This window comes from Thunnus thynnus, chromosome 15, assembly GCF_963924715.1.
Source record: "Thunnus thynnus chromosome 15, fThuThy2.1, whole genome shotgun sequence".
NCBI classification, from domain to species: Eukaryota; Metazoa; Chordata; class Actinopteri; order Scombriformes; family Scombridae; genus Thunnus; species Thunnus thynnus.
The window spans coordinates 19276783-19287233 of NC_089531.1; the positions used below are offsets into that span (position 1 = coordinate 19276783).

Consider the following 10451-nt stretch of genomic DNA (forward strand, 5'->3'; position numbering starts at 1 on the left):
TTTGGTCATAAGATTTAATCTTGAAGACAGAATTAGCTTAGAGCCTGTAATAGACTTAACATTAACATGTCCAGAGCATGGCTAAATCTCAGCTCATGGTATTATTATATAGAGTAATATGAGAATATTATTCTCAAAAACTGATTTTGGGGATATGTGGACTCACTTTGACATGTGATATAGCACCACCACTACCGCAAAATATGTGAATAGCCTTAGCTGTGTGGTAAGATGATATAATTGACACAATTAAAATACATGAATAAAACTGAACAAAAATAGAGGAATTGTGAAGTTTCACTGCTTGGCTTCCTGTTATGGTATTTACTCAAGTATTGCACTTTTATTTGGAAGAGGAAGAAACAAAATATAACAGTGGTCAAGGCTGTTTATATGTTTGTAACAAAAAGAAAATACTTCAAATCCTAAACTGAGTTAATCAATTATTTACACTGAAATAAGGTGTTAGTAAGGCACATATAAAACAGTTTATCACTGTTTAAGAGTAATCTGACCTAAAAAAAAACAACTGTTGAAAGTCTACAAAATTGTATCATGAGCCACAATACTGAAACAATTCATTATATGAACGCAATGATAACAAACAATAAACAACAACATACAAGTTATTTGTCCCATTTGTTCTCCACTGCCCTGGTATCTCCCATCGAGTGGATTTACTGTAGTCAATCACATTCCAATATTCATGGCAGGTTTTGATGCTTTTATGACGTCTGTCAGATTTGGCCCATCTGTGGTTTTTAAGCTTATGACACGACATTTAGACCCTTTGGTCTGTGAAATCTCCTATGCCGCTTCAGACGGGAATTATTAGAAAATTGCTTGCCGCATATACCACATTTGTTTCTCTTTGTATGGTTCTGTAGGTGTTGGACTAAACTCTTTGTGTCCTCTAAGTGTTTTCCACAAATTCCACAAATATGGATTTTATCCCCCGTGTGTGTTTGGGCATGTGCTCGAAGTGTGTACATGTAATGAAAAGTCTTTCCGCATGCTTTACAACAATAAGCTCCTGTGTGATTCTGACTGACAGATAACTTTGTTGATTTCTGTATATTTAAACTCACGGAAGGTAAAGATCTTTTAAAACATTTTTTTTTCAGGTTTGAATCGAGTGCCTTTAAACCTGCGTTGTTCTTCTTGCACTCCTCAATCTTGCTGCTTCTTCCGTTCTCAGCAACAGCACCGCCTGCAGTGATGTGCAGAGATTCTCCAGCTGGCTCCCGTATTTCAGTAACCCCGTTATCAGGCTGAGTTTCAAGAGTCTTGGTTGAAGAATTAGGAAGAGAATGTCTCTTTCTGCTTTCCCCGCTGTTGATTTCACTGAGATCTTGGATAAAACTGTCCACACAGATGACGTTGAGTGCAGAGTCTTGGCCATGATCTGCCTCCAGATGTTGTTCTCCTATTTGACTGTTACCTTTTTGTATCTGCTCGCCTTTGCTCGGTAGAGGATCTGTGTACTGCACCTCCTGATGACTCGCTGATGATAAAAAGGGAAAAAAATATTTAGTTGTTTGCATGACAACTTTTTAAACATGCTGCATAGAATGCTCTTTAACCAGACCTTGTCTCCGCATTTCTTGTTCCTGTTCTTCTTTAACTTGAAGCAGCAGTGAGGCCTGTTGGTGCTCCTGGTTCAGACTGCTGAGCTCTTGCTGACACCAGGGTTCAGGACTCAAGGGGACCTCCTCCTCAAAGACAGAGATGGAGGGTTGATCCATCTCTAAGGGGAAGAGTGGTTCACTGTGTTTTATTAAAAGGTATAATATGTAATTATTCCACATTAAAATGTCTAAAAACAACTAGGCCTATGTTATATATTTTGTTGAGTTGTGCACTTAGATTATCTCAAATGTTTCCAACAATTTTCAAATCCAAAGAAATTTGTAATTTAATCAAAGTAACGGACCGTTTCATTTGGTCGCCTGTCAATGCCGTCATACCTCCTCTATCAAAGAGTAAACACACACAAGATGCATACAGCGCTGTGTTTGTCCTCTACAATGGCGTCTACCAAAGCGTAACTTACACACATACAAGATAATACATCAGCATTGTAGTTGTTTCACAGAAACTGTTATAAATTGACTTTTATTCAGTTTTAAGCCATATTTTCATGATAAATTTAGGTCGCTTTTAACTTTATCTTTTAGCAAGAAGAAGGATCTGGATCTTAAGTTATCAGATAAATAAACTGGGCAAACGTTAGCAGCAGCTCAGCTAACAGCCCCTCCAGGAAGTCCGGTGGTCACCAAACATCACTGGAGAAATATTGATTTTTTTAGGTGAAACAGCTTCAATTAGTATTTTTAACGATTTTAATCTGCGTATACGTTTGTTTTTGGAGAGGATGAGACCTCTGCGGATAATTCAGCTCCCGGGAGAAACCAGCCGAACGTCTGGATCTTACGTTATAAGAGAAATAAACCGAACAAGTGTTAGCAGCAGCTCGGCTAACAGCCCGTACCGGACGTCCGGTGGTCGCCGTACATCGTCGGAGAAACACTGATTTTTTGAGAGACCCCTAGCTGCTGAAATTACATATTGTGCGTTTAAAGTGACAGACTGCCAAATATCTATGTTTCTTTCAGTCAATACTCCATCAAACTACTTATCAGGCTTAGTAAATGCAAATATGTGGCTGTACCACCCATGCTGCCTATTAACACAGCACACTGTTTTTGGTTTTTACAGATCTTCACTGAAAACTAACCATATTTTTCAAAAGGAGCAGATGGGTTCCACGCACCAGAGAAGATGTAACCTATGCGATAAATATTAACTATCAGTTCTGTAACAGTGTTAAAATGACACCATTCATGGACAACTGAGGAGCATTAGACATATGGTAAACTAACCTGGATCGTGGCCTTGCTGCAGTATTGCATAACCTGTAAAGTAAAACACACACTAGTCAGTGAAAAAAAATATTAGTGGAGGCACTAAAACAGAACAGATCTGAAAAGGTGCTTTTGAAAACAAACAAAAACAAAACAAGGAATAGTAAAATGCAAAGTTATGAGGATGCCAAGACGCTGTACTTACCATGCTGCTTGGATAGGTGCACCTCAAAGTTACATTTCCGAAATATGATCTTTGTGCAGTACGGGCAGTGCCAGTGACTTCTGCCTTTGATCCTGTCTTTGCACATACACGGTACAACAAATTTTTCTGAAAAGAAAAAAACGTAGCCGACTAACTACAAGCAAAAACCTTAAATGGCTGGACGCTTACAAGAACATTGTTTTAGCATATTTTAGTACATTTCCATGTTGTGGAAATCAGCTTGCATACTTCAACAATGTAGCTAGACTAAGGTAATCTATCATACTTAACATCCTAGCAACTGTGCCATTAGTACATCAACCTTTTAATTGTTAATTACTAAATCAGTTGTTGATTTTGAAAAAATGTACATGGCCTTGTGGCTACGACAGAGATTTTAGAGGGAAAAGCGATGCCTTCATTACCTTTTTTTCCCCGAAAATTAAACCAAAAACACAAAGAATGTTTACACCAGCACTAAAACACAACCCGGAAGACTTTGGCTTTAGTGACATAAACTGAACCAATGTCCACCTGGAAGAAAAATGCATTTGTCTATCTAAATAGCTATAGTATGTTTTGAAAAATGTAGGAGTGATGTAAAGTGGTTTAGGGTAAATGGACTAAAATGTGCAAGACAGCTACCGTATCCAAAATGACACAATAAAAGACTACCCTCATATTATTTATAAAGTTTCCATTGTAAGAATTAAATATGACGAAAGTTAACAAACCGAGATGGTATAGGATTTTAATTCCAGATTGTGTGCTTTAAAGCTCATGTTTGATTGATTTTGATTGCTAATAAAACTTACCAGTGCCACTCTCAGTAAAATGAACAGCGAATAGATAATGCCTTCTCATCAAATGTTTCTCTGAGGCCTGAATTCCCTTGATGCAGTAGGGACAATTGCCATCGGATGCAAACTTGAAAAAGTCAGTGCGCGAGGTGAAGACACACTGCAAGTCTGAAAAAAAGAGGAAGATCTAATTTAGTGACTTTACACCGTATGACATTTAACAGAATTACTAGAGTTCACTTCAACACTGATTGATTAACACATCACAGTCAACAGTGATATGTTTTTCCACTGCAATGACTGACTTATCTTATTTCATTGGAGTGTCTAATAATGGTTATTGGTGTCCATGTTGGAGGAGAGATGACTTCAAGATCTTTATTCTAAATAACAGGATTTTTCCACAAATGAATAACATTTTGTTGAGTTTCACAGAAGAACTTAATGAATTGATTCTACAGAAGGGTTAGACTAAATTCCTACCATTGGGCTGGCTGGAGGTTTCTCTGGCCCTGGGGGTAGGATATGAATCTGATGCACCTGGTCCTGCAGGAGCAGGGGTACTTTTGGTTGCCTGGCTTGCTGCAGAAAAAAAGAGTAGAACACAAAGCAGGTTGGGCCTAAATATGAATGTATTGAGAGGAATAATAAAAAAGAACCAAAACAACAACAAAAGTAGATCAGCTATATTCCAAACATTTGCCATTTTCTTGTGACATTTTTCCTCCTTCTGAGCAAAGATGATGGTGTCTCAGAAAACAAGAGGGACAATGGCCAGTTGGTTCTGACATTTAAGAGCTAGTGAACAGTGACCATAACATGAAGCCACTGTCATGGTCATGGCATGTCAGTTTGATATGGACTGCTGCTGGCAGCTGCCACCTCTGTAACACACTTTTGGGTGGCATGTCACGCTAGCAGCTGCCAGAGTGTGAGCATTTGCTTACAAACACTGCTTGTAACATAGGGTAGCAACTGTTTTCCTTTTTGATGCAGAGAAAAACGGGCATTCAAAACATTCATGTTGATGAAAATTAGTGATATAACACATTTTAAGCATGCCAAAAGGCCTTTTTCACAGCATTCGTTTTAAGTTCTCATAGTCCAAAAACCACAGCTGTTACTAATAACTTTAACGATGGCTCAGTTCTATTCAAGCATCCCAGTAAACCATGACAGTGTGACAGTGAGCCAGCATGCATAAAACTACGACCTTGAAACTGAAGCAGCTAAATGTAATTCAGCCATCATTAAGTTTATTATTTAGGCTACATCTGTGATTTTCCTACTGTTACATGTCAAAAAGTTCTTCTGTGAAAAGGGCCTATTGACGAGTGAGACCTTTTACTCAATGACATGTTTTATATATCAATCAAGTCTGGCAGCAGGCATAATATTGATCAGAAACTATGCCATTAGTCCATATTGTCTTTTCATTGTCAAATATCCATTTAATAGGTGCACAGTGACCCTGACAGCCACTATTATGTCACTGTCATGTAGTTGTGCTATGCTGGCAATTGCCATACAGTAGTTAGTGCATTTGCTGGCAGAGAAACTTTAAAAAAGCAACTTAAAAAAAAAAAGACATATATTATATATCTGTCGAGCCATCCATCTGCAGCTTTGGCTTCACTAAACCTCCTCGGGTATCAAGCTCACAATTCCTATTTGACCATCTATTTTGAATGGAATCAAATAGATGCCAAGGCAAAATGAAAGAAATGTTTTATTTGCCTACAATATGCCTGCATACCTTCTGTTTTGCTTCAGTTTCCAATTACATGTTGTTGTAGTTGTTGTGCTTTATTGGTATATTGTTTATGTTGTGTAGAGTTTTGTTTTTCATTCAAATAGAATAGAGGCTACAGTCTTCCTGTAGTGAAGTGCCAAAATTATTACATCCAGTGTTAAATGTGCAACAGGCATAACTTGCAGCTTAGTTGCCACTTGCACCTGAACAATCAAAACTTACTGCAACGTTATCATATCAACTGCAAATGATTATACCTAATTTGTTTGAGCCGTGTACTATACACAAGCTAGAGAATTAAAACCTAGCGTTTAACACTAATGTAATAGGTTTTTATATAGAGATCCACTCCCTCATTAATAAACATATAACGTTTGGTGACTTCTCTACACCTGCAATTAAGCTAGGCTAACGTTAGTTTTACTTGGCTGGTTTTCTTAATAACAATAACACTCTGAGAAGATAATAGCATTCTCTTAGTGTCTTCAGTGTTGTCGGGAAATCTTTATAAATCTGTAATTCCACTCAACAATATGCACCAATGTAAGAAAAGGCTTGACAAGATTACAATAATGTTAACGTTAGCTTTGTGGCGGCACACTGTTTGAACCGTTATCGATTTTAGAAGCAACAACAACATTTCTTCGAGCACCAGTGACTCGGTTAACATCTGTGTTGGCAGGCAGATTTATCGGACGGACCAACCTTCTGTCTGTGGTAACTTGGTTTTGAGGATAATGTCCAGAAGAGAACGGTGGCGGTCGTTGTCTTCCTTCAAACGGCAAGCCCGCTCCTCGTAGTCCGTTACTGTTTTCTCAATAGCGCCAAATATTTCAGAAGCAGCAGCTTTGAGCCGCTCGGAGACGAATAGTTTTAGTTCTTCCATTTGGTTCATATGTACACCATTAGTAAACGCCTTGACCCGGAACGATATACATGGGAACCACTGGAAATGTACCAGTCGGCGTTATTTTTTTTCCCACCAACATACTGCGAAGGCCCGCCTTACTCTGCCTCTGATTGGCTCTGACCCTGATACCCAATCATCTTACTCCTCATGCATAAATCTAACCAATCGAACCAAAGGAAGGCAACGAGTAATAGCCAATCAGAGGCAGAGTAGGGCGGGTCTTCGCCGAATACAGGTGGGAAAAAATAAGGCGGAATTAAAATGGAATTTTCGTATTTTCCTAAAAAGTATGAGCCTCTTGATGAAGATCACAGTTCAATGGAGAGCAGCAGGCTCACTAGAAGCTGAGCTATGATTCCACTACACCACTAAATCTGTCATAATATCCAAATATAATAACTAATCAAATTATTGGAAAGTCAGGTGAGTGGTCTATGGCCTAGTGACACATCAAGTTCAGGTGGCATGAGACAGCAAAACAGATGGAGAATATTTCACTCACATTTCCATATTTTTTATTTTTTTAAAAAAATCAGTTTATTTGCAATATCATGAAACGATTTGATGCTGGAATAAAGTTAGCCATGATTTGGCTATTTCCAAAAAAAGAAAAAAATGATACTGAAAATGAATGTTGACATACCATCCCTTGTGATAACCAGATATACATTACCAATCATCAAAAATGAAATTCACAATGGATAAGAGAAATCATATGAGGTTGTAAACAATAATCAGTTTGTGATCTGATCAGTTTGTGTTCATTTTCTCTACTGAAGCTGTAATACATGGTTAGATTTGAACTGTACCAAAATGATGACACAGCACTCATGGTGCAAAAACATTAACAACATGCTCTCAGTCTGTTTTGGCATCTTCTTGTGTTCCTGAGGGGATCTGAGAGTACCATTGTCTGCAATTCATGGAGGAGGGGTCACAGGTATATCCATATTCACAGCAGTGCAGTCCATCTGCACAACACTGGCCCTGAAATCAGTACCAATCCTGCCGTTAGAACAACATAATGCCTCCTAAATCACTGCAGTAAAGGTGAAGATTTATGAGCATCTAAGTTTATGGTCAGTGCAATGAAATTCAAATCAGTTTGTCATGTTTATAATGTGGTGAATAAACACAATGTTAAAAGATGTTGATCATTTAATATTTCTCTGCTTGAAACCCTCTATATTCCTGTTTCCTCTAAGCACTTTTACTAAACAATCAGTATGCCTTTCTTTTATGATATCTTTACACACATTTTCACACCTAATCTAAAATAATTGCAAAAATGCACAATCCGTACCAGTGGGTAGGGACAGCAGCTCCACTGGCCTTTCGCTCTCTTGCAGCAAGTTGTCCCCGCTGAGCAGTAGAACTTCAAATCACAGCGAATGACTCCAACCTCAAGGGTGCCGCCATTAGCCTCTGTTAGAGCTGCCATAGGTGTCTGCACAAAAGGTAAAAACAAACTGACCATTACCCTCTAGTCACTATCTAAATATGTAATTATTAATATATATATGTATTTATATATTAATTAACTAGTCCTCTATGCCTTTTTTAAGCCCCTAAAAACCTGGTTTCTAATGCTATGTATTTCTATACAACATTAAATATTCATGACTAATTAAGCAACAATCAAAATCTGCAGTAACTTTTTGTTGTTGGTGGGTTTTTTTGGCCACATGGCACCTATTAGCTCTGTTTTGCACTACACCAACTCCTGAAGGAAATATTTAGCTGATAAGTGCCTCACTCTTTGGGAGAAGACTGTGATCATGTAAGGCCCCAATACATAATAAGAAGCTGATTGAGAAATTACGTTTTCAGGGCCTCTAACTTTATCCAAATGGATTGTCATTCAGATAAAGTAGTGACATACATACAGTGTGATATGTCCTACCTCCTGCAGGTTGTCTTTGTCCTCTGAGGTTGAAATGTGAGTGGCAGGAACTGAAGACAGAGCTTGTTTAGGGGTGAAAGGATATCTCAGGCCTCGCCTCACACAGTGCGTGTAGGTAAGGTCACAGTCAAAGCCATATGGACAACAGTGGTAGCCATCCAGACAACACTTGCCCTACAAGGCAGACATTTTACACAACAATCAATTCAAAAGAGCATTAACACTCTTCAAGATGACAACACTGAATTATGAATGTGATTGCAAGTGAAACATTTGAGTTACAAGCTTTGAATTGATGCCATGAAAATAGAGAATTAAAAATATTACATTACTGTCATGTGTCTTATCGCAGAGTATTTACTGGGTCAACTCACAGGAGAGATGGGGCAACAGAACCAGACACCTCCTGGGTGTCTGCAGCAGGTGGTGCCACCATGACAGTTATGGTAGTTGTCACAGTGGACAATTGAACTCTTTTTTTGGTCTAGGTTGTTTTTGAGCTCCTGAAGGGGAGAGACGGGTATAAGAAGGGTGCTTGGTTTCTCTGCAGCTTCCTTCTTCACCATGGGTATGTTCATCCATGGCTGGTTTACTTTCTCACACATCTCGGTAACCGGGTTACAGCGAAACCCTGAGGGGCAGCAGTGCTCCAAGTCGGAGCAGCACACAGCCTGGAGACGCACATGAATACAGACACGCAGAGAATATCAATGAAATACTGACAACACTTTTCTGGACCAATATGTCAAGTCTACACAAGTACAGGTCAAGTTATGCAGTGTATGAACATGTCTGACTTACTTTGGGATATGGACAGCAGCGATATCCATCTCTAGTCATACAGCAGGTGGAGAGATCAGGGCAGATGTTCCCGTCAGGGCATATGTTGTTGCAAGATGCAAACCCGCACACTCCCACCAACAGCCATACAGTGATCCTCAACATCTGGACAAGAGAAAATTGACATGAAGTTTATTTGATTCAGCTAAATGTGATACATTGTGAGCAGTTTTAGAACAACAACTGCACATTCTTTTCAGTTCCTCAGTCAAGTTGTGACTTAAACTACATCTGAAACTTTTACTGTCATTTCGTTGAGGTGTTGCTGGTAACTTTCAGTTTCAATTCAGCATAAATTAAAGTTGTACTTTTCAAACATATAACCTCACTGTATAGTCATAATAAATAAAAAGCTGTGACTGTTTATAAAACACCATACTGGTGGCAGTTACACCAAGGTTTTGATAAGGATTCATAGATTTTTGCTTACCTTCTGTCTGTGAAGTGATTCAACAGCTTCCTGACATACGTCTCACACCTCCCCCGTACTGAACAACAGACACCGCCTCTCTTTATATGGTAGGTTTGGCCCTCCCACTAAACAAACTGGATGCTCGACTTTATATGACACCCATGTCCTGTGACTGTCAGATTAGGACAGTAAGGGGCTTCTGGAGGAACAACCCTAGTCAGCCAGGGTTGGGTAATCATTGTATGATGCTGCATAAACACACACAGGTTAAACATGAAACAGTTTACAAGCTCACATTAACCTTTGATATCATTACATTGTTTAAATCACAAGACTTACTGCTAAAGTTTCATTCAGGAATATTGTCTATTTAGAAAGACATTAGTAGGGCGAAAGTTTCAAATGTTATGCTAATATGACTTTTAAACCATAAAACCAACTAAAGCATATTTCAAAACTGAACTTCTGATTAGCATAGTTTAAAATGTATCTGTGTTTTACACTAGACATTAAAGTATCATCAAGATTATAAGTTCCCTCTTAAGTCAAAAACACGTTAGTCATAACAGCTATGAGGAAACGTGATATTCTGGTAGGTTGGCTGGTTATGAACTGGTTGAGATCAACTGCACAAGGCAACTGAGTCTGTAACCCTAAACTACTGAATGAGGCTATAAAATAATCTCATGTTATTATTGTTTGGCCCAGTTACACCTTTAGTGTGATATACAGCAGTTTAATGATAGATTGTACATTGTGAAACT

At 38.6% G+C, this 10451-nt stretch overlaps 2 protein-coding genes across 2 annotated transcripts; both read right to left on the reverse strand.

Annotated features, from left to right (window-relative positions):
- Positions 1-315: 315 nt before the first annotated feature.
- Positions 316-6588, reverse strand: LOC137197785 (zinc finger and SCAN domain-containing protein 31-like). The gene is made up of 7 exons (XM_067611194.1): positions 6328-6588; positions 4353-4451; positions 3885-4037; positions 3070-3195; positions 2883-2915; positions 1589-1747; positions 316-1504 (listed from the first exon to the last, which is right to left on the reverse strand). The coding sequence occupies exons 1-7, from the start codon at positions 6515-6517 to the stop codon at positions 768-770; spliced, it is 1497 nt and encodes a 498-aa protein (XP_067467295.1). The 5' UTR covers positions 6518-6588; the 3' UTR covers positions 316-767.
- A 442-nt stretch (positions 6589-7030) lies between these two features.
- On the reverse strand, positions 7031-9858 carry LOC137197786 (progranulin-like). Its single transcript, XM_067611195.1, has 6 exons — positions 9706-9858; positions 9237-9380; positions 8810-9106; positions 8436-8609; positions 7836-7979; positions 7031-7519 (listed from the first exon to the last, which is right to left on the reverse strand). The coding sequence occupies exons 2-6, from the start codon at positions 9378-9380 to the stop codon at positions 7391-7393; spliced, it is 888 nt and encodes a 295-aa protein (XP_067467296.1). The 5' UTR covers positions 9706-9858; the 3' UTR covers positions 7031-7390.
- Positions 9859-10451: the final 593 nt, after the last annotated feature.